Source organism: Lampris incognitus, chromosome 2 (genome assembly GCF_029633865.1).
Source record: "Lampris incognitus isolate fLamInc1 chromosome 2, fLamInc1.hap2, whole genome shotgun sequence".
In the NCBI taxonomy this organism is placed as follows: domain Eukaryota; kingdom Metazoa; phylum Chordata; class Actinopteri; order Lampriformes; family Lampridae; genus Lampris; species Lampris incognitus.
In genome coordinates this window covers 17795017-17819180 of record NC_079212.1, presented here as the reverse complement: position 1 = coordinate 17819180, position 24164 = coordinate 17795017, and the positions used below count along the sequence as shown (strand labels likewise).

The 24164-nt window shown below is 42.6% G+C and overlaps 1 protein-coding gene across 1 annotated transcript in view; it reads left to right on the top strand.

Annotated features, from left to right (window-relative positions):
• Positions 1-24164, top strand: part of LOC130129007 (death-inducer obliterator 1-like) — a 52436-nt gene that overhangs the window by 23202 nt on the left and 5070 nt on the right. Inside the window, exons 6-19 of the mRNA XM_056298802.1 lie at positions 10401-10587; positions 10672-10944; positions 14042-14201; positions 14413-14529; positions 14673-14780; positions 15077-15230; positions 15357-16008; positions 16180-16333; positions 16443-16532; positions 16634-16829; positions 20160-20951; positions 21099-21336; positions 21704-21923; positions 22421-22538. Of these exons, the coding sequence (XP_056154777.1) occupies positions 10401-10587; positions 10672-10944; positions 14042-14201; positions 14413-14529; positions 14673-14780; positions 15077-15230; positions 15357-16008; positions 16180-16333; positions 16443-16532; positions 16634-16829; positions 20160-20951; positions 21099-21336; positions 21704-21923; positions 22421-22538 (3459 nt within the window). The remainder of the gene's footprint in view (positions 1-10400; positions 10588-10671; positions 10945-14041; positions 14202-14412; positions 14530-14672; positions 14781-15076; positions 15231-15356; positions 16009-16179; positions 16334-16442; positions 16533-16633; positions 16830-20159; positions 20952-21098; positions 21337-21703; positions 21924-22420; positions 22539-24164) is intronic.

The following is a 24164-nucleotide window of genomic DNA, read 5'->3' as shown; positions in this document are numbered from 1 at the left end:
CACGCTGAAGTGTTCTTGAGCAAGACACTAAACCCATAACTGTTCCTGATGAGCAGGTTGACGCCTTGCATGGCAGCCTCCTGAGGCGTACATTGTAAAGCACTTTGAGTGGTCAGCAGACTAGAAATGTGCTATCTCAATATAGTCCATTTACCATTTATTTTATCACTGGGACAGCTATTTTCCAGCATTTTTACAGATTGGCAAAAAACACAAGAATTAGTCTCTAAAGCCCTCTCAAGACAGCAAATACATTGCCAGGGAAGGTCTTCATGCATGCTGAGTAATCCAGGTAAGGAAATCACAGAAAGTTGAATCAGTTCATCTGGACACAACGTTTATTGACAGAAACGTTTTATCACTCATCTAAGTGACCTCTTCAGTCTCAACTGACTGCAGGTATCCCCACCCTTATAAACAATACAGTGGCATAACGACCAAAACCATCGATCGCAATAACAGCATTGCAAGATGGCGACAAATGTACTCTTAGCCCCATCGGTTCAGGGATGGTTGCCTGGCACAAACAGAGCAATATAGTGTACACTGTTAGGTGCCAAGATTGCTGTGACTTGTACATCAGGGAAACCAAACAGACGCTGGCCAAAAGGATGGCACAACACAGAAGAGCTAACACGTCAGGCCAGGACTCCACAGTCTACACCCATCTATAGGTCAGTGTCCACTCTTTCAAGGATGAGGATGTGCACATTCATGATAGGGAGGAACGCTGGTTTGAATGGGGAGTCAAAGAGGCCATCTGTGTGAAGAGGGAAGGTCCACCCCTGAACCGAGAACTGAGGGGGGGCTAAGAGTACATGTCACCACCTTACACTGCTGTGATTGCAACCATTCCCCAATCTTCTGTGGATAGCACACATCACCCTTGTAACTCTAGTTAATGGTCACGGCAATTTGCATATGAAACTGATCGTTGTTTTCGGTTGTTATGCCACTGTAGTGTTTATAAGGGTGGGGGTACCTGCAGTCAGTTTAGACTGAAGAGGTCACTTAGATGAGTGATGAAACATACGTCTCTCAATAAAGGTTATGTCCAGATGAACTGATTCAACTTTTTGTGATTGCCAGGGAAAGTCGATGAATTCAATTTTGCCTGTAGATGTTAGTTATTTCAGGCAGCCTTACAGATAGCATAGTGAGAAAAAAAAGAAAAGATGGCTATGGACAGCAATCACATGCTTCAATATGTTAGAAAATGGTCAAAATTTAGTAGCTTTCTTCCCCCCAGTTGATATTTTAACTGGGGATGGCAGGGGAGATTTTCTGACATGTTTGTTCTGGACAGCATAACATTTCTATGGTCCTGCTCCCTAACTTTCCCTGGCGATGTATTCGCTGTCCGGAGAAGGTTAATGAGTGTGCTTTTGCTGTATTCATCTTTTGATCATAGATGAGAATGTCAGGGTAGAGAAGCCAGGTTTAGACCACTGTCCCAGTGCCCTAATGCCACTGTCATTTTATCACTGACTCCTGTTTTCCCTTAGGCCTGGGACAGCCAGTCAGCATTTGGTTGTTATGAATATATAAATTTCATTTTGATGTGAGATACTACAGAATCTTGCGGTCTATGACAATGATTCATTGCTGGTAGCTGCTCCAAACAATGAATTGTGTTCTGAAGTTGTGAATTTGTGGAATATTTGAATTTTGTGTGAGGCTTACATAGTGGCGGTACTTTTACAGTCAAGCCACCAGGTGGGTGGCTCGACTGTAAAAGGAGAGGTCCTGAAAGGTCCTGAACTATATCTTTACATTGGTGTGGTAAACATTAAATGATGCTGGCGTTATAGTGTCGTGATGTAGGAATATTGGCAGCATGGTGGCCCAGTGGTTAGCGCTGTTGCCTCACAGCAAGAAGATTCTGGGTTCAAACCCCGGGGTTGTCTAATTTTGGGGGTCATCCCAGGTCGTCCTCTGTGTGGAGTTTGCATCTTCTCCCCGTGTCTGCGGTGAGTTTTCTCCGGGTGCTCTGGTTTCCTCCCACCATCAAAAAGACATGCATGTTAGGGTTAATACTCCTGTCTGTGCCCCTGACCGAGGCATGGCAAGACGAACTGGAGTTGGTTCCCGGGTGCTGCACGGTGGCTGCCCAGCTAGGAGGGGTTAAATCCAGAGCATGAATTTCAAAATCAATATCTTAAACATTATTTACCAACTATGTTATAACAAGGGCCGACTGACATTTTATAACAACTATTATTGCAAACATACTGTAGCCTTCAAACACAAGCATTTAATAACTTGTTATACCGAGGGCCAGCTGAAATTACACAGCCCTTATTGCACATCTTTATCCTTGAAACACAAACTATCTCATGCTTAGGGCCAACTGATATAACATAATTTTTGTAACTTTTTTTTTTTAAACCCAATTGTACTTGGCCAATTACACCACTCTTCCGAGCCGTTCCGGTCTCTGCTCCACCCCCTCTGCCGATCTGGGGAGGGCTGCAGACTGCCACATGCCTTCTCCGATACATGTAGAGTCGCCAGCTGCTTGTTTTCACCTTACAGTGAGGAGTTTCGCCAGGGGGACGTAGCACGTGGGAGGATCATGCTATTTCCCCCCAGTTCCCCCTCCCCCTTGAACAGGCGCCCCGACCGGCCAGAGGAGGTGCTAGTGCAGCGACCAAGACACATACCCACATCTGGCTTCCCATCTGCAGACACGGCCAATTGTGTCTGTAGGGATGGCCGACCAAGCCAGAAGTAACACGAGGATTTGAACCGGTGATCCCCGTGTTGGTAGGCAACGGAATAGACCACCACACCACCCAGACGCTGAGATTACATAACTTTATTGCAAACTTCTACTGTAGCTTTCAAACACTGTCAACTCATTACAGCCATGTTACACAAATGACCAGATGCTTGGCATACTGTTTGTGAAAAATCACAACATAGCAGCGATCAGCTATGAACTAGCGTGGACTACCGAACTGTTTATGAGCAAATTCATGTGTTAAAATTTCAGCTGCACATTCATTTTGACAGAGGTCCACACATATGTGTTACATGGGTGTAGCCAAGAAGGGCTATACCCAGAAAAAGAGGGATAGTTCGTTCAACCTACCCCCCCCCAAAAAAAGAATACAAAAGTAAAAGTTGAGTAAAATGTATTCAGTGAAACCAAGCAGCATTTACCTTAGGAATAAAACAAGCACACAGTCACTAATGATGTTTAGAAGACTGAAACAGCCATTATTTTGCAATCCTCCCACTAAATTACAAATTTTACTATAATAGAAATTGTACTGTATTCGTAGCCATAGTAGGTCAAATGCCAGCTTGTATGAGGTGTCCCATGCTTTGAATAAAAGGTCCACTTTTTGAGAAAAAGATCCACCCCTTTGACTACAGCCCTGCTACGTAATTATGCTTTGGCCCCATGCTAACTATTGATAAGATACCAGTCTCATCGTACAGCCTCATAATGGGACATGCCAGTTACGGTGCACATGCACTGCACGTGTAGGTGGAGTGCGTCCTACTAAACGTCCCTCTCTGGTCGTCCATGAGTGAGTGAGCGAGTGACCATAATTTGCGACGCATAGCCCACAGTGGCAGTTGCGTGTGCGCTGCGGGAAAAACTGAGCATTTGGCTTTTTCCTGGAATATAACAGAATACCAAAATGAAGTGTTCTTGCCACAGCATGTGTTGGATATTAGCGAAAAGGTGCCAGAACGCAGATGGTTCAAAACAAATTAAGCAGTGGGTGGTAGTATGATGGATGAACTTTCAAATTACCCTTACCCTCAGAAGAAAAAACAATAATTTTTAGCACTCATTTCACATCATCTCATTCTTTTATACAGTGTACATCACACATTTTGAGACAAGATTCAGGTACTATTTAGCTGAATCAACCAAGGTTACTAGCAGTTTTTCTGTGCTCAGAGACGGGACACCAGATACATGTTTCACTATAGTTCCCAATTACTTGTTACGAGTGTCAGCAATAAATACACAGATCATTCAGGGAAGCCTTACTTGTAGACCACTAGAAGTACGCAAAGTCGCACATTTTTAAAATAAACAATACAAGCAGCTGAAATGAGTTTCCTCCATAGGGTGTCTGGGCTCAGCCTTAGAGATGGGGTGAGGTGCTCGGACATCCGGAGGGAGCTCAGAGTTGAGCCGCTGCTCCTTCGCATTGAAAGAGCCAGTTGAGGTGGTTCAGGCATCTAATTAGGATGCCTCCTGGGTGCCTTCCATTGGAGGTTTTCCGGGCGTGTCCAACTGGGAGGAGACCCCGGGGTAGACCCAGAACTCGCTGGAGGGACTACATGTCCAATCTGGCCTGGGAATGCCTTGGGATCCCCCAGGAGGAGCTGGAGGGTGTTGTTGGGGAGAGGGACATCTGGTGTGCCCCATTTAGCTTGCTGCCACCGCGACCCGACACCGGAGAAGTGGCTGATGATGAGACGAGAGATGAGATGATCAATACACAAAAAACAAATAGTGATTTTGGTTTATAGTGTCCAGGATCTGCAATGAAACTTGGAGGTTCTGGTCCGTTTTGCCCAAATCCCTTTTCTGGATGAACATAATAACAGAAATTTGAATTGGCCAGTGAGAGGAGTCGGTGATCAACCTTAGAGCTTTAACTGGCACATGGATGGAGAGTATAGAGGAGTCAGAGGAAGGGTTGCAGATGGCTCTGGAAATGTAGTTTCCTGACTGAAACTAAGTGTCTTCAGCTGTCAAAATGACATTTTACCTGCTTGTGCTACATTATTATTTTCTTCTCACTGAAGGGCACGGGAGATAAACCTTCCATCAAATGTGGCTAGGGACGAAATAAACAAACACTGACCAAACTTTCCACTGGTTTATGAATAGTGTGTTTGAATGCTAAAATTAGTGGTATTCCCCTTTAACTGAAATTTCACACATTGTGACTGAGGAAGACCTGAGTGGTGTCATCCTTTGGGCCTTTTTATGCTTTCTAAATACAAACCATTACAAACATATTATTGGAATTACCCTCTATATCACACTGTCTCTGTCTTTTTTTCTCTGTCTCAGCCTCTTGTCTGTCTTACAGATAATCTCTGATTTTGTTATCATTGTTACTGCCTTACAGAAGTAATACACATTCATTACGCACACGACATTTGCAAAGAAACGTCATTGTCATTTGACAGTGTTTCCATATGGTTATGGGCAGCACTAAAGCTGCAAGTCACACATTTATATGGTTACTAATTAAATTGATCTCACTTTCACTTTTACTTCCTATGTCTCTAAGCATGTCAACTTCTTTCAAGCAGTGTGCACTGATATAACTTCCAGTTTTAAGAGCAATGCTGCTGTCCAGTTAGAATCTCAGGGAATACAGAAAATATAATAATTTATAACATGCATGATTCTAGTGGGTTTTCTTTTCCGTTTCATGTTGAGCTTTTTAAAGGTGTCGAGACATGCTCTAAAAAGTGAACATTTTAAGCCATAGCATGATACGCCATGTGTTCATCTCTAATAAAGGGCACTGTAGTAAACTGTAGTGTGCCATATGAATGCAGAGTGATATTTTTATGCAATGTACCACATTTACCGTGGTTAAATTCCCAGTGGAATTCGCTTAGTAGATCTGCAGAGGAATATATTATGCTTAACTTTATGCTCATTAGAGATAGGGCCACAGATTTTGATCGCTGGACATGTGAAAAAGTTGGAATTATAATTAATCTTTATGTACCGCAGTACAGTGGGGTGGGAAATCTTAGAATATGCTCAAGGCTCAAATACTCAGTGGTAAATCAGGCTAATGAATTGCTCATTACTAATTACTAGTGACTCATTTTGGTTAGTCAATAAAGTGGCAGTGCATGCAACAGAAATTCTCTGAAATAACATAGAATCTCACCCCACACCATCAATGCTGTCTGGTTTGTAGAACATTTTCAAGTAAAGGAGATAAAGTTTTTGAATCAACATAATATTTTTACACTAGTAATATTAACAATATTCTGGTGAGAATTGTCAGTTAAACTAATAAAACTCTAAAGACCATACTATTTAAAATAATTCAAACAAGTAGTAAATTATCAAAAACAAATTGAAGGAGTGTCAATAATGATGACAAAAACTTTTTGAGCAGGGGCAGTGTGCACCTAAAGATTTGACGGAGTACACATTAATGTGAACGAATCAAAGTGGAATTGTCACCTTGGAGACATCATTGTCAACAATAACAATGAATAAGCAGTTGTATAAACTATGCAATTGTTCTGGCATCTTAATCCAGTGAGTTAGCAGTGTCTCCATTATGTAATGCTAATAGCCACCTCTGCAAAAAGCTAATTCATCAGGAAATGAGAATGAGCTCGATACCTAATGACGGCGTGCTGGTTACATCACCCATCAACCCACACACACTGACGAAAGTATAGAAAAAGAGATATGAAGGGAGAAAGAACTGGGGAGAGGTGGATAGGGAAAATAGCACAAGGGTTGAGGGTGTTCAAATAATGCTCACATTGTCTTTCTATGTCCAGAAGGCCTCTGCCACACTCTGTGGGTCTACCGACTGGCTCCTGTGTGTCTTAACCGCAATGACCATTAGTCACATGTTTTGGCTGAATACACTGATAAGCCAAAACATTAAAACCACCTGCCTAATATTATGTAGGTCCCCCTCATGCCGCCAAAACACCTCTGACCCGTCGAGATATGGGCTCCACAAAACCTCTGAAGGTGTCCTCTGGTATGTTGACACCAAGACGTTAGCAGCAGATCCTTAAGTCCAGTAAGTTGCGAGGTGGGGCCTCGATGGATCGGACTTTTTTTTCCACCACATCCCACAGATGCTAGATCAAGGCAACACCTTGAACTCTTTGTCATGTTCCTCAAACCATTCCTTTTTCCCCCTCCTTTTTCTCCCAATTGTACTTGACCAATTACCCAACTCTTCTGAGCCGTCCCAGTCACTGTTCCACCCTCTCAGCCAATCTGGGGAGGGCTCCTCTGATACATGTGGAGTCACCAGCTGCTTCTTTTCACCTGACAGTGAAGAATTTCACCAGGGAGATGTAGCGTGTGGAAAGATCACGCTATTCCCCCAGTTTCCCCTCCTCCCCGACCTGGCGCCCCGGCTGACCAGAGGAGGTGCTAGTGTAGTGACCAGGACACATACCCACATCCGGCTTCCCACCCACAGACATGGCCAATTGTGTCTGTAGGGACAGCTGACCAAGCTGGAGGTAACACGGGGATTTGAACCGGCGATCCCCGTGTTGGTAGGGAACGGAATAGATTGCCATGCCACCTGGACACCCCTCTCAAACCATTCTTGAGCAATTTTTTCAGTGTCACAGGGCGCATTATCCTGCTGAAAGAGGCCACTGCCATCAAGGAATATATGTCTTGATGCATGCTCAATAATCCAGGTAAGACAATAAAGAAGGTTAAATCAGTTCATCTGGACACAGCGTTTATTGTCTGATACATTTAATTACTCAACTAAGTGACATCTTGTCTAAACTGATTGCAGGTATCCCTGCCCTTATAAACAATACAGTACAATACAGTCGCATAGCAACCAAAACCATCGACCAGTTTCATATGCAAATATGGGGGTGACCATTAACTACAGTTTAAATGGCCATGTGTATGATTCACAGAGGATTTGGGAATGTTTACAATCACAACATTGTAAGATGGTGATAGATTGATAGATCTGCTCTTAGACCCCCCCCCCCAGTTCAGGGATGGTCATTCCCTCTTAACATAGATGGCCTCTTTGACTCCCCATTCAAACCAGCGTTCCTCCCTTCACATGTGTTCACAGTTCATATTCACATGAAACTGGTCATTGGTTTGGATCGTTATGCATCTGTTGCCATCTTACAGTGGTGTGATTACAACATTCCCTAATCCTCTGTGAATAGCACACATGGCCGTTGAAACTCTAGTTAATGGCCACACCCATATTTGCATTTGAAACTGGTCATTGTTTTCGGTCGTTATGCAACTGTATTGTTTATAAGGGGTGAGGACACCTGCAGTCAGTTAAGACTGAAGATGTCACTTAGTTGAGTGATGAAAAGTATCTGTCAATAAACATTGTATCCAGATGAACGGATTCAACCTTCTTTGATCAGGGAATACAGTTGCCTTGAAGCGGTGTATTTGGTCTGTAACGATTTTTAGGTAGGTGGTACGTGTCAAAGTAGCATCCACATGAATGCCAGGACCCAGGGTTTCCCAGCAGAACATTGCCAGGCGCATCACACTGCCTCTGCCGGCTTGCCTTCTTCCCATAGTGCATCCTGGTGCCATCTCTTCTTCAGGTAAATGATGCACACGCACTTGGCCGTCCACACGATGTAAAAGAAAACGTCATCAGACCAGGCCACCTTCTTCCACTGCTCCATGGTCCAGTTCTGATGCTCACTTACCAATTGTAGGTGCTTTTTTGGTGGTGGACAGGGGTCATCATGGGCACCCTGATTGGTCTGCAGCTACGCAGCCCCATACACAGCAAGCTGTGATGCACTGTGTGTTCTGACACCTGTCTATCATAGCCAGCATTAACTTTTTCAGCAATTTGAGCTACAGTAGCTCTTCTGTGGGATCGGACCAGATTGGCGAGCCTTCGCTCCCCAGGCGCATCAATGGGCCTTTGGCACCCATGACCCTGTCGCCTGTTCACCAGCTACATACCAGGAATACCCAACAAGACCTGCCATTTTGGAGATGTTCTGACCCAGTCGGCCCTTGTCAAAGACGCTCAGATGCTTACGCTTGCCCATTTTTTCTGCTTCCAACACATCAACACATCACTTGCTGCCTAATATATCCCACCCCTTGACAGGTGCCATTGTAATGAGATAATCAATGCTATTCACTTCACCTGTCAGTAGTTTTAATGTTTTGGCTGAACGGTATATCTAGCTAAGCCTACGTAATCTTGCCTCACTGCAGCCTTTCTCTTGCATTGCAATATCCAGTCTGTGATGTTTCATGCTGTGGTCAGTATGTCTTTTTTATTTTACTTAAGAAAAAACAAATCCTTCTCTGCATTGTGATCAATAAATGAAATTAAATATAGCCTTTTACCATCAGGAAGCAGGGATGTTGGTCAGTTAATATCAAATGCATTGCAATAAAAGCTTCATGCTATAATAGTCTAACCCAAGTGGCTCACTGGGGTATTTAGGTTGGTAAAACAGCATCTTTGAGGAGCAGTTGTCTCATGCTGTTAGCCTACCATCTACACAGAGATACACAAGGACCCTTCCCTTACCATATGCACAACTCAATTACGGACCACATTAACTTAATAATATTTACTAAATAAGCTATGATCAACTACAGTACTCACTTGTTCTAAGTAATTAGATTAAATAAAAATGGAGATTGTTTGTACATATGCAAAATGAAAATGATTGATTTATAAATTATGCCTAATGAGATGTAAATTGCCAATTTTACGGTTTATGGAGGAGGGTAAGTTTATCACTGAGTGTGCTCCCAGAGTAAACATGTAAAGCAAAAGTAGGTTGGTTTAAAGTTTAGGATGCAATTGTCATAATAATCTTCATGTGATATCATAGATAATAATGTATAATAAACAATAACAATAATAACTAATTTTGATATTTAGATAGAAAAATTAAGGGGTATACGGCTCCTCAGATTAATTTAGGGAAAGTCCAAAGTAGAATCAGATTAAATCATTATCATAGAATTAAAGAATCCATTACATCTCACTAAGGCTGTTTACACTTAACTCCAACCCAGTTGTCAGATCTGTTTAGAGCAGCGTGAACACAACAAACCATATCACATGACAGATTTTCAGATTGAATTTGGGCCATTTTCATACTATGTGGTCCTAAATCAGATACAAATCTGAAAGGCAACAGAATAATAGTAAAGTGCCAGTCTTTTTGTACTGATATCAGATAAGGGTCACTTTCAAAACTGAATTTGAACAGTGAAAACAAAAAATACTGGAGCAAAAAAGTTGGAATTGAGAATTGAGGCTTTAAAAGTGTGAATGTGTTGCACCGTAACGACTCTCCCTTAAACTGCTGTAAAGAGTTACCGACACGTTTGTTTATCACCCTTCCAGAATTCAGGTTGGGCATCAGCAATTGAAAATAACCAAGGGAATAAATACAGTACCCTTTAAACTTCAGTAAATTAATTTCATTGTACTGTTACACATCATCTTGCTCAAACACTTGCTTTTTCTTGTCTCCTCAAGTTCCATTCTTAATTTTACAGTAACTTATTTTTTACAATAATGCACCTTTTTGTTAATTTAAATAAATTTGTAGGAGTCTAAAGAAAAAAAAAATCTAATAAATATTTATTTATAAAAATACAAAATGCTTACAAAATGCCTTACTGTTCTGTTTTCTAACAGTGGATAAAGACAGTGAAGAGGTGAAGGATAAGCCCGAGCCTGTAGCTCCTCTAAACCAGTCTCCTGAGGAGCCTTCGACAGAAACTTCTCCCTCATCTGAGCCTGTCACTGAGCTGTCCCCACTTGTGGGAAGTACTCAAAACAAAGCAAAGAAGTCATCTAAAAGTGATGGTGCCTTAAAGAAACAGTCTGTGGACTCTGCACAAGAGCCTAGTCCATCTGCTGCTGCTGCTGCTGCTGCTGCTGCTGCTGCTGCTGCTGAGACCCCAAGCACCTCCCCCTCCTCTAAACATCATGAAACAGGGGCTCTTATGGTCACCAAAACCTCATTTGTCATACCCAAGAAACAGCTTGGACCTCCGCCCAACACCGCGTCAGCCTGTCCCTCAGGCTCTCAACCCTCTTCAACCCCTACGCTGCTGAATGAACCAAGGAACCTGCCTGTGTCTCCAGCACCCATTGCTCCTTCCTCACGACCCTCTCAGCCCAATAACCAGGTCAGGCAGAGCATCCAGCGCTCTCTCACCAGCATCCTGTACAAAAGGTGAGAATTGATTTACAGTCTTTCAGGAAATCCACATTTCAGATTTTTCTGACCATAGATGAATTTGTCATATTCATATACATTCTGGAAGAATTGACATGTAAATTAAAACCAACTACTTTTTTTTGTAACTGTATTAAACAAAGGGATGGGAACATTAATTGTGATTGGGAGCAAAAAAAAAGGGGTTATGTAAATTTGTGTAAAGAACTTAAAATGCGAGAAGTTAGCATGTGTATCACGCAGCAAGCCAGTCAAAGTGCAAATTAAACCTAAGTCAGGTGCAATAATAATAATAAACGGTTTATTTTAGTACCCTTCATATCTGAAATACAGCTCGAAGTGCTTTACACTAGAAATGAGCAAAGTAAAACAATCAAAAGTACAAAAAGACGATAAACTTAAAAGTACTCTATAATCAGCAGCAGAGAATGAAAAAAAGAATTATAAATAAATCATGTAAACCAAAAATCAATTATCTCCATGTCAACTCCGGTTGGTAAAGCAAATACTTGCAGGAATTTCGTGGACATCTCCTCAATCTCAAGGGGGAGGAAAGGGTTTAAGATAAATGCAACAACCTCCCCTATGTCATTTAACTCCTGAAAATGGCCATTGAATTCGGATGCCAGTTTCTCCGGGTGGGTACAGAATTTTTGCGGGAGAAAAGCATCTTTGTTTCTGATGTTTTGTGACATTTTCTCTAGGTTTGGGAAGTGCACCAGCCTTCCATCCCTCAGCTGAGAGGCCCACACACCCACCTTGGCCTTAAAGGCATTGACAGCACTGATAATTTGTGCCACGTCTTTGTCTTTTCCCTGCAGCTCATAGTTGAGCTCATTCAGTTTTGCTGTTATGTTGGTGAGGAAACCTAAGTCTAGCAGCCATGCGTCATCAGACAGTTCTGCATGCTCCTCATTTCGTGACTCCAGAAATGATTTGATCTCGGGCAGCAAGTCAGCAAATCGCTGCAGTACTTTCCTGCAACTCAACCACCTTACACCAGCATGGAGAATCAAGTCACCATATGCGGCATCAAGCTCATCTAATAAAGATTTACACAAGCGGTGCTGAAGTCCTTTTGCATGAATCAAATTAACAATCATAATGACAACTGTCGTGACATGAGACAAGTCCACTACTTAACTAGCCAGTGCTTACTGATGGCTCATACAGTGATAGTTCACAAACTTGGGGAAATTGGAATCATGACGGCACAGTGCAACAAAGCCTGAATGCACCCAAAGCGTTGCCGGGGTCCATCTGTAGTGATCGCTACCATTTTATGAATGGGAATGCTGTTATCATGACCATAACGTTTAAACTCGTTGTAAATTTCCTCACCTATTGTCCTCCCTTTTAATGGTAAAAGGGTGAGGAACGCCTCCTTAGTAGTTGAATCCTTAAAAGCCATGCAAACAAACACCAACAGTTGTTAGTGTCTGTCATATCCTGGGATTTGTCAAATTGCATCGAAAAGCATTGACAAAGTGATAAATCCTTGACCACTTGTTGATTCACATCCTCTGGTAACAACTCCACCCTTCTTGTCACAGTGGCTGGACCAAGTGGCACACTTCCGATAGCGTTTTTAATGTCCTCTTTGTTTTTGAATTCTTTGAATAACGTCTCGGCGGCAGTGGCCATTGCCTCCATGTATAGCTCTCCATCGGTGAGCAGTTTCTTATGTTTAGCCAAAAGTTGCTGATACGGAAGGATGCCTCCATTGCAGACTTGTAAAGGGCATTTACCAGTAGATATTACAGGATCAATAGTTAAAACCCAGGTTAAGCCATGTTTTTTTTTTGTATAGTGTTGGGGAAGTAGCTAATACAACCATGCCTGTGGCTCTGCTTCACTTTGAAATTGACCTGTGGGAGTTGGCCAGGTCTAACAACAACACAGTTATCAGTGTCATCATAGGTGTTAGTAAGTTAAACAACAATGACAATCTTCGGGTTTGTAACCATAGATTACAAATGGTATGGTTACGTATTTTGTGATAGCTGTAGCTTAATAGAAAACTAAAATTGTTTTAAGACTCATATTTTCCAACTACACATGAAAAACATGCATTTTTAAGACTCACTAGAATCTTAAAATAATGATTTGTTAAGCTGCTGGCACATATTATGAATCTAAGATGAGAAACAGATTAGGGGACTGGATCACAAGAGTTGCATATTCTAGAGATATCCTGTGGGCCTCAAGTTGTCACTTATCTGGTTAAACCGTCTTTGCCCCAAAATAGGAATTTATTTTTACACCAGTGTTTGCAAACTGTACAAACACAAGCTAACCTTGTACACGCTCCGCACATACAATACAAATGGTAAACACTTTGAAACGCATTACATGGAAGTCAACTCGCAGTGTTTGAAGTGCTGTGTTTATAATTCTTGGCCTTGGTCACACTTGTCATTTCAGTGTGCCTTCTGTCATCAAAATGCACTAATCAATACAGTTTGGTGTGGCCACACTTAAAAGTAAAATGTGATCTCTGGTCAGGTCAGAATTTGGATTTCCTATTCCTATATATTATTAGAATAAGTAACCTTTTAAATGGCACTGAGTATGTTGGAAATTATGTCACTTTTCCTCATACATAAAGTTAGTTGATGTTGCGGTAGAGCCCGCACAAGGCTTACATTAGGCCAACTGAGACCACAGCGGTGGCATGAAAGGTACCTGTGTTGCCTGTCATGCTCCTCCCTATAACTGCAGTGTCTGTGGAGACCAGGATGTGGGTCTGACAATGTAGCTAGCAATGGTGGGAGTATGTAGTCCCGCAAGATGTCACCAATGCAGACTGAGTACATAACTTTTGTGTGAATGTTTTGAATTTGGTTTGATGAGGTGTTTCCACTGTGTTCATTTTCAGTTTGCACCTTGACATGCAAGCTCGTCCACCTGAAATGGCTTGGCTGATTTGATCACAATATGACTTTTGAGCATGCAGACTTGCCAGTTAATGCAGTCTGGTGTGACTGGACGTCCGAGGTTGCATTAAATTGACAAGTGTAATCAAGGCCTTGTATACTACTGTACATTTCAACCAAAATGTGATAGGTCACTAACTCGGTTTTCATTTTTCAAGGGTGTGTGACTGTGACGATTTGGACGTGTCTGAAAGTGACGTTGGAAAGCTTGTCACAAGCATTGAGATGGAGATGTTTGACATATTTCGCAACACAGACAGCAAATACATGAACAAGTACAGAACTATTATGTTCAATTTGAAAGACCCCAGAAACAAGGTTTGTTCCCATGAGACAAATAACCCTTTCATTCTGTTGAGTTTCTCTTTTCTTTACTGCGTTTGGCTTTAAACATTTAAATCAGGCAAATGTTTATAAATACTATTTGGAGCTGTACAGTATCATTAGAATGTATTACAGTAAAAGTAAATGCTTCGCCCACTTTGTAATCCCTGATAAAATCTGTTTACTAATTATGGCTCTCCTGTAGGGCTTGTTGTATCGGGTCATGCGTGGAGAAATCAGTCCTTTCAGGCTGGCCCGGATGAGCCAAAAGGACATGCAGGCCACCAAAGTGCCTGAACCAAGTCCAAAGCAAACAGCTGAGGTACAGTATAGCAATCAAAGCACAAAACGGAAAAGTCAAAATCAGATATCATGCATCACCTCCCTATCTGTCCCCCACAAGTTTAAGTGGTAAACATGTCAGATATCGTGCTTTACTTTTTCTTTCATATGTATGTGATTTAGGCTAAAGACACAGCTGCCAAAGCTCCGTGTTTACTGCAGAAGCCTGAAGCAGTGAAGGTTGACCTGCCCAGTTTGAGCTTGAATCCCACTAGATCTGACAGAAACACGGTGTGTAACTCTATCTCCCACATGTGGTTTAAATAGTTGGAACTGTAATCATCTTTTGGTAAAGCAGTCTCCTCACCTCCAAGTGTGTCCTATTAACAGTGTGATAGAGAATATTGATTTAGAATATGCTAAATGGGAACAAGTCCTGTGTGTGAGCAGGTGTGTATGTGTTAGCATGTATGGTGTGTGCTTGCCGCCATTCATGCATGCAAGCGTGTGTGTGTTTGTGCATGCACGGATGAGCGGATATTCATGCTTGTGTGTATGTTCATGTATTCGTGCTGGTTATCTTTCAGGAACAGAAGAGAAATCTTCTTCCTGTTTTTAAGACCAGGCCACACCAGCCAAGCCAGAGCAGCTCCATGCCAGATATTCTCAGCTGTGTGCTGAAAGACACAACATCCGAGCACAAAGCTCATCTCTTTGACCTGAAATGCAAGATATGCACAGGTAAATAAAAAGGGATAACACTTCATGATAGTTACCTGGTTGTAACAGCATCTGGTGAACACTGTACAATCATTATTTCTTATTGGTGGGAGCTCTTGCAAATTATATGTACATTTTAACCTCAAGGTCAAATACCAGCTGCGGAGGAGGAGGAACCAGTACAGAAGAAAGCCAAGGTTTCTGAATCAAGAGATAAGCGTGACTATGGCCAGTCCTGTTATACTAATACTTCAGAATGCTCATGGAGAGGATCTGCTGGAGATGAATCCCCTCTGCGTGCACCCCCTGACTCGCCTGCCATGGATTCTTCTACTTCTTCCCTAATGGAGTCCTCATCCTGCCTCATCATTGATGCTCCAGCTTTGACCATAGTGGAATCTCCTGCGTCCCCAGTACAAGATTCTCCAGCCTCCCCTATTTTAGAGTCCCCTGCTTCTCCTGTGATGGAGTCTCCTGCATCCCCAACATCAGACTCCCTTACAGCTAAGACGCAAATAAGATCTTATACACCAGTAATGATTCCTGCAGTCTCCACAGTCACCATCACAAGGCGTGATCCCCGAACCGCAGCAAACAGATCCTCTGCACTGTCTACTGACACTTCTGGCCCCAGTAACACAATTCAGAACCAGCCAGCCAATTACATACCTGTCCAGGAGACTAGTTCATCGCTGCCACTGCCACAACCAACTTCACTACCACCGCCATCAGTGTTACCTAAATCTATCTTAATGAAGCCATCTTCGGTAGATCCCAGACTCTATGGTGCATCTTCAAGGTATTTAAAGAAATATAAATATAAATTGTAATAACTATTTTTTTCCATGTTGAAATTGTATAACGTTTTAAAATTGTTATTTGCATATTGTATATCAACAACACTTTGAAAATTACTGTGTGTGTAACTTACTTACTACTTAACCTGCTGTAACTGTTATGTTTTTTTTAGGACCATAAATTCCCATTCTCCAACTGATGGAGAGACTGTCCAGTTTCTGGCCAAGCAAGACATACTGTGGAAAGGCTTCTTAAACATGATGAGTGTAGCCAAGTTTGTCACCAAGGCATATCTTGTCTCAGGATCTCCAGAAAACCTCAAAGCGGTATTGCACATCACCGATTTTTCTTATAATATTGTCAAAAATGTGCCACTTGTTATGTTGTGGAACTGATTTAGTAAATGCTCAAATAATGTTTTTCACTTGTGCTTAGGACCTACCTGATACCATACAAATTGGTGGAAGAATCATGCCTCAAACAGTGTGGGACTATGTTGCAAGACTAAAGACCTCTGTTACAAAGGCAAGCAGCATATCTTGTCAGTTGGCTCTTCAGGGGACATTTAAAATAAGATAAACAGATTTTACATATATTTCAACTTATTTTATTTTATTTCTTCCTAGGAGCTGTGTGTGATACGGTTCCACCCTGCAACAGAGGAGGAGGAGGTGGCCTATGTCTCCCTGTTTTCCTACTTCAGCAGCCGAGGGCGTTTTGGTGTGGTAGCCAATAATAACCGCAGCATCAAGGACGTATACCTTGTTCCACTCAGTGCAAAGGAGGCTATTCCATCGAAATTGCTACCTCTAGACGGACCAGGTGTGGGAATGATTTGTGCCTGAGTTTATCAATACTAATTATATTTGATGTAGCAATCCATTTAGTTGTTTCAACTAGTAAGTACTTGTGTTTTAACACTATCTATCTATCTATCTATCTATCTATCTATCTATCTATCTATCTATCTATCTATCTATCTATCTATCTATCTATCTATCTATCTATCTATCTATCTATCTACAGTTAAGGTCAAAATTATTAGCCCCCTTTATGAAATCAAACAAAACCCTTAACTTTTCCATGGAAATGACCATAACCAAAAGTGTTTATAGTTTAATTGCTTCCAAAAAGAACAAAGACAAAATCTCCACTAAGCTTGATTAAGATATTTTACTGATGTGCTGAATTGAAACAAGAAAAAACAAAAATGACAAGGCCAACATTATTAGCCCTCTGACAATAAATAGTCAATAGAGTAACCTTTCTGACTCCCAACTGACAACAACCTCTTATGGTAGTTCCTAACTAGGTTGGCACATGTCTCTTGAGGGGTCTTAGCCCATTCTTCCATGGCAAATTGTTCCAGCTCATCCAAATTGTGTGGTTTTCAAGCATGGACATTAACCTTGAGCTCCCGCCACAGATTCTCAATAGGATTGAGATCTGGGCTCCGTGAGGGCCACTCCAGGACCTTGATTTTGGTGTCCTTCAAAACGTTTTGGACCAACTTGGATGTATGCTTCGGGTCACTGTCTTGCTGGAAGACCCAGCAGTGACCTAAAGCTAGACTGGCAGCAGATTTCTTTACATTATCCTTCAAAATGTCAACATAATCTTCTTTCTTCATGATCCGATGCACCCGAACAAGGTTCCCTGTGCCTGAAGCAGCAAAACAGCCCCACAGCATTATGCTCCCACCACCATGTTTAACTGTGGCAACTGTGTTTTTAGGGTTGAAGGCCTCTCCTTTCCTTTGCCAAACAAAAGCAACATCCATGTGCCCAAACAGCTCAAGTTTAGTCTCATCAGACCAAAGGACAGACTTCCAAAACTCATGCCCATGTTTCAAATGTTCATGGGCAAACTTCTGTCTGGCTGTGATGTGCCACTGTGTGAGCAATGGAGTTTTTCTTGGACAATGACGTCGAAGCCCACCACGATAAAGAGCCCTCACAACAGTCTTCCTTGAAACATCAAGTCCAGAAGAGGCCAGTTCAGCAACAGTCATCTTGGCAGAGATCCGGGGATTGTTGTTGACATCTCTGACTATTTTCTTCTCCAAAGTTATTGAAATCTTGCACTTTCGACCACGCCCGGATTTGTTTCCAACAGAATTTGTCTCCTTGTGCTTCGCAAAGATGCAACGTACAGCTGTTCTAGACACTGTGAAACGCTTGGAAATGGCAGTATAGCCTTCCCCCTTAAGATGAGCATCCACAATCTCCTTTCTGAGTTCCAGACTGATTTCTTTACTTTTTGGCATGATGAAATTACTTCTTACCAAGAATTTAAGAGTAGTCCCTCTCAATCAAGTGCCACTAGCCCTGTTCAAGTGCCACTAGCCCTGTTCATTGGAGTCCCTTAAAGTGATACTGACATCAAAATCTGAAAATTCCTATTGATAGGCTATGTTCCGAGTTGGAATGTGACCACAGAGAAATTCAGTGGCCAAAACAACGCATCTGCGGCCACTCGAGAGAGATTTGTGATTGACTGTAGATGGTGTCCAATGACTAATTGTGCCAGTGGATAGGTAGACACCAGTCAATTTGCATATAGGGTGTGTCCGTAGCTAGATGCTATAAAAACGCGGAGAAGCTGTTCGTTCACCCCCTCCTGCTAGCTACTTGGCTCAAGTTTGTGCTATTTTGCTGAGACTTTATTATCGATCTTGCTACAACATATTGCTATCTATCTATCTATCTATCTATCTATCTATCTATCTATCTATCTATCTATCTATCTATCTATCTATCTATCTATCTATCTATCTATCTATCTATCTATCTATCTATCTATCTATCTATCTATCTATCTATCTATCTATCTATCTATCTGTCTGTCTGTCTGTCTGTCTGTCTGTCTGTCTGTCTGTCTGTCTGTCTGTCTGTCTGTCTGTCTGTCTGTCTGTCTGTCTATCTATCTATCTATCTGTCTGTCTATCTATTTATCTAAATATCTATCATCTATCTATCTAACAGTTATTTGTATCACTGAATTCTCCTCCTCGAAACTGTAATCTTCCAGAGGATCTCCCTCTCGCTATCTGACATTTTTTGTAAATAACAAGTGATGAGCGGTACTGAGCCCCACCCACCCAGGAAGACAGTAGCCTATAGCTTTGAATTCATAAAACCACACCTATTTTCGGTTATGATTCAAACTCCCAATGTTAAAAAATTTGTCCAGAAAGGGCATGTCAGTCTCTCTTTAAGTAAAGTTCAATGCTGATTGATTGGTCAGGTGTGGTTTGAAAGCAAAAAATTACACGGGGGGCTAATAATTTTGACCACCTCAATTTTCACTACATTTGGTATAAAGGAAACCTGAAAATTTACTTAATATTCCATCCCATCCATTCCATTATCCGAACTGCTTATCCTGCTCTCAGGGTCGCGGGGATGCTGGAGCCTATCCCAGCAGTCATTGGGCGGCAGGCGGGGAGACACCCTGGACAGGCCGCGAGGCCTGTGATGACCTGGCGGCCTGTCCTGTGATGGCCTGGTGGCCTTTGATGGCCTTGCGGTCCTGTGATGGCCTGGCGGACATTTTGGAATGTATTTTGGAATGTATTTTACATTCCAAAATGTACCAAATAGGGGCCTTAACATTGATGAATGTTTTACTATGTAAAGTTTTAAGAATGATGCAAACATTGGGCAGAATTTTAGGGAACTGTCCCATAGTTCCTTGGGGGCTAATGAGTTTGACCTTAACTGTATCTATCTATCTATCTATCTATCTATCTATCTATCTATCTATCTATCTATCTATCTATCTATCTATCTATCTATCTATCTATCTATCTATCTATCTATCTATCTGTCTGTCTGTCTGTCTGTCTGTCTGTCTGTCTGTCTGTCTGTCTGTCTGTCTGTCTGTCTGTCTGTCTGTCTGTCTGTCTGTCTGTCTGTCTGTCTGTCTGTCTGTCTGTCTGTCTGTCTGTCTGTCTGTCCGTCCGTCCGTCCGTCCGTCCGTCCGTCCGTCCGTCCGTCCGTCCGTCCGTCCATCGCCTTGTCTGTGACCAAGCAAGCCAATTTAGAAAACACTTATGATGGAAGCAGAACAGCAGATGTTAGAACAAAGCAGAGCCTTTCTTGAGTATGCATTTTAGATACCATTTAATTTGTTGTACTTTGTCTTTATTAGGGCTTGAGAAAAACCGCCCAAATCTACTTTTGGGGCTGGCAATTACCCAGAAACCAAAACGTCCAGGAAACTTCCAACAAGAGGTTGAAGAGAAGAGACCCAAAGTTCACATGTCAAAAGATCCCATGTGGATACCGAAACCCCCAGTGCTCTATGGTTCTGATAAACTGGAGATTTTCCAACCTTATGACCCAGAGACCCCTATAAGTGCTACATGTCCTAGCTCTCCTCCTTCCGCTGGATCACCATCAGACTCATCTTCCTCTGGCTCAATAAATGCACCATCTGTTTTGGCTTCTACTAAAGCAACCCCTCCTATTTCTACCTCAGTCACTGTTCCTTCCACACTATCCACCTCAAAAGTCCCATTTGACAAGAATCCCCCCACTACATCTGGTGATAGCACTCCTCTTCAAACTATCTTGAAGACCCTGTTTGGCAGTAAGCCCTCTGACTCTGAGGTCACTGCTGCAAGCAGCTCCACAATAAATACAGTTGGTGCTGGGAAGCTCCAAGGGCCTTCTCAAGCACCTCACCCCATGGTGGATCCAATTGTCCAACAATATGGACAGAAATCCAAAGTCAAAGAGATAGAGGAAGAGGAAAATGAGTATGACCGACCCTATGATCCAGAGGAGGAATATAATCCAGCAATGGGATACGGAATGGTTGCATCACTGAGTGAGGAAAAAATTCAGACGGATAACCCTGCACCATCAACCTTTGAGGAAGATGACGTGGCCTATGATCCTGAAGATGATACTATCTTTGAGGATATACATACTAAAAGTGGTACTGCAGAAACCCCTGCTACGGCCCAAATTTCAGCCCCCACACCATGCCCTGTCTCAACACCCGTCCAGGTCCTTACACCAATTCCCACTCTAGCCCCAGCTCAAGCTCCCAGCCCAGCCCAGGTTCTGCAAACCCTTCCTTCAGGCACTGTTGTTGTCTCTGCTGCAACACTGACTGAACAGCAAAGGATGCTTGAGGAGCTTAATAAACAGATTGAAGAGCAAAAACGTCAGTTGAAGGAGCAGGAAGAGGCACTACGTCAACAGAGAGAGGCTGTTGGCATGTTCATGGCTCATTTTTCTGTTTCTGATTCATTGATGTCTCCTCCAGCAAAATCTCTCCCTCTACTCACATCTCAGCAGACTGATGTAGAGCAGTCAAGGTCAAAACCTTCAGAGTCAGCAGACAACAAGAATGACCTTACTCAAGCCACGAGCAGTCAAAATGTGGATTCAAAAACTGTCAAGACAGTTTTTAATAACCTGCACAAGGACTCAAGCACTAACCCTGAAATTAAAAATGACATATCCAACACTAAGAAACTAGATAAAACCCTGGAAAATGTTAAGGAAACTGAAATGTATTTCTCAGCTGGAGAAATCGAAGACTCTGATGTGGCTTATGACCCAGAGGATGAATCTCTCTTTAATGAAATGCAAGATGATGTATTTCAAGGGGGCAGTGCAAAGACTCTTGATTCCTCTTTGTCTAGTGCCTCCCATACAAATACTCCTTCAACTTCACATCAGGGCAGAAGACACAGGCAGTCACCAAAGACACGAAGTCGTCGAGACCGGGACCGACGTGGAAGCTCTCCAAAAAGGTCACAGCAGCGTTCCCCTTCTCATTCCCGGAGGCGAAAGGAAAAGGACAGACACAGGCGGAGTGAAAGAGACAGGTCAAAGCATAGAGCTCGAGATCAAGGGCACCATCATAGAGAGCGTAGCTCACGACGGCACTCTCGTGGACGTAGAAGATCTCCCTCGCCACCCAGAAAAAGAGAATTTGTCTCTTTCTTACCCAGACAGCAAAAAAGACCTTCCCCTCATCTCATGGAGGAATCAAAACTTTCAAGTGTTCCGAGTAATAAACCAGCAACTTCTGCTGTTGAATCTCTTGTAGCGAATAACACCTCATCACATGCTCTTACTAAAAAGAATGATTCTGATGGACCACAATTAGAAAGTATTGACAGCAAATTTCCAGATCCTCACAAAAATAACCTGGACAAGGACTCAAGCACTCCATTGACATGCAATCTTGTACCCGCTGTGAAGCTTGGAATGAATGAACAGGAACAGTCCTTGGAGCCCCAAAAACACTCAGTTGGTGACCATCAGGACACTGGAGGTGGCCCTCTTCAGCTGGAGGTCAGGCCCTCTGAAGAAGAACCAATATTGAACAGCAAAATTGAAAGTACAGTTCCTCTAAGAGAAATTGATCCACCCATTCGAGATTCTCCTCAGAGCCCAGATCCAGAGCCACAGTTTGTAAAGCCCAGCAGCATAGGAAAGAGTGACTTACATAATGTAGAGGAAGACAAAGATCCTGCACCAAATATCAGCAGCTCAGTACCAAATGCGAGTAGTGAATATAATTGTCCGTCTGATGACAGTCTTAAAGCAAGGGTCAATATAGAGTTGCCTGGCACTGATGATCCAAATCCCAGAATGAAATGTCTAGATTTAAAAAGCCATGTTTTCAGAGGCCAAGGTATAAATGAGACAGACAAACTGATGGAAAGGAAAAGCCCAGGCCCAAGACATTTGGAAATTATAGACCAAGCTGTACAAAATTCAAGTCCTTGTCCAGGATCAGCTAATACAAGTTCAGGACTAGATTCAGGAATTCAAGGCCCCGGCATGAGATTACTAGGGATAAAGAGTCTAGGGCTGGATATTAATGTCCTAGGGATACAAATTTATGGTGCAAATAAGAGTGATCTAGAGCAAAACCTAAGTGGTCAAGGGATGGGTGTCCCAAGTCCATATGTATATGGCCCAGGGATTATGGGACCAAGACCTGATGTGACAGGGATCAGGGGTCTAATGCCAGCTGTAACAGGGATTAGGGGTCCAAGACCTGATTTGACAGGGATCAGGGGTCCAATTTCAGCTTTAACAGGGATGAGGTGTCCAAGACCTGATATGACAGGCCTGGGGATCAACTTTCCAAGACTTCACATGACAAGCCAGATCATAAGGGGTCCAGGAGAAGCTATTAGAGGTCCAGGTCTAGATATTACAGGTTTTGGAATTAGATGTCCACGACCAGATATTAGAGGGCCAGGTATGAGGGGTTTGGAGCTAGAAGTGGGAGGACCTGTCAGACAATTAATAAATCTTGAAGGAGGTGGTCCAGGCACTGCAATCAGATACAAAGAGCAAGAGATGAGAGGGCAAAGGCAGTCACTGGCTATTATGAATACTCATATAGTAAGATCAAACCTGCAAAGTGAGAGGAATGATCCAGGCATAAACAACACAGAGGTACAAGGTGCCACCAGAGATTCTAGTATAGCCATGCAGAACCCTCTGTTAGATATTACAGGCTCTGATATAAGAGGCCCAGGGCAAGATATGCGGCATCAAAGTCCAGGCACAGGGGGACAGGGTCCAAATATGAGTAAGTCAGATTTGACAGTCAGTAACAGAGATGTAGATATAAATTACCTACAGCTTCAAGGCTCAGGGGCTGATGTAAGGGGACCAGGGACTGAAATGCCATATCAAGGTCAAGTTATTATGGATGAAAGCAAAGGTTCTTCTTTTAAAGGTCCACAGACAGATGGTGGGGTTATAAATCCCCTCAGGGCAGAGATGGCCTGTAGATCAGATGTGGTGGATGAAAGAAAATTTGGCTTGAGTGACCCGGCTACAGAAATTAAAGATCTAGGATCAGATACAATAAGTCAAGGAAGAGGTCGAGGTCGGGGTCAAAGTCGGGACATGAGAGCTCACAACCCTGAAAGAGGTTTTGGGCCACATATGACACATCAAAGTCCTTGTATTAGAGGTGAAAGGCATGTTATTGAGGGTCCAGGGTTACCTAATAGAGGTAGAAGTTCAGACGGGAGAACTCAAAGTCCAGATTTCAAATGTTCAGATCCAGACAGGAAGAGACAAAGTATTAGCAGTCTAGGTCAGGACCGAAGAGAGGAAGGCCCAGGAGGTCCAAGGCAAAGGTTAAGTCTTTCAGCACTGGATTTGA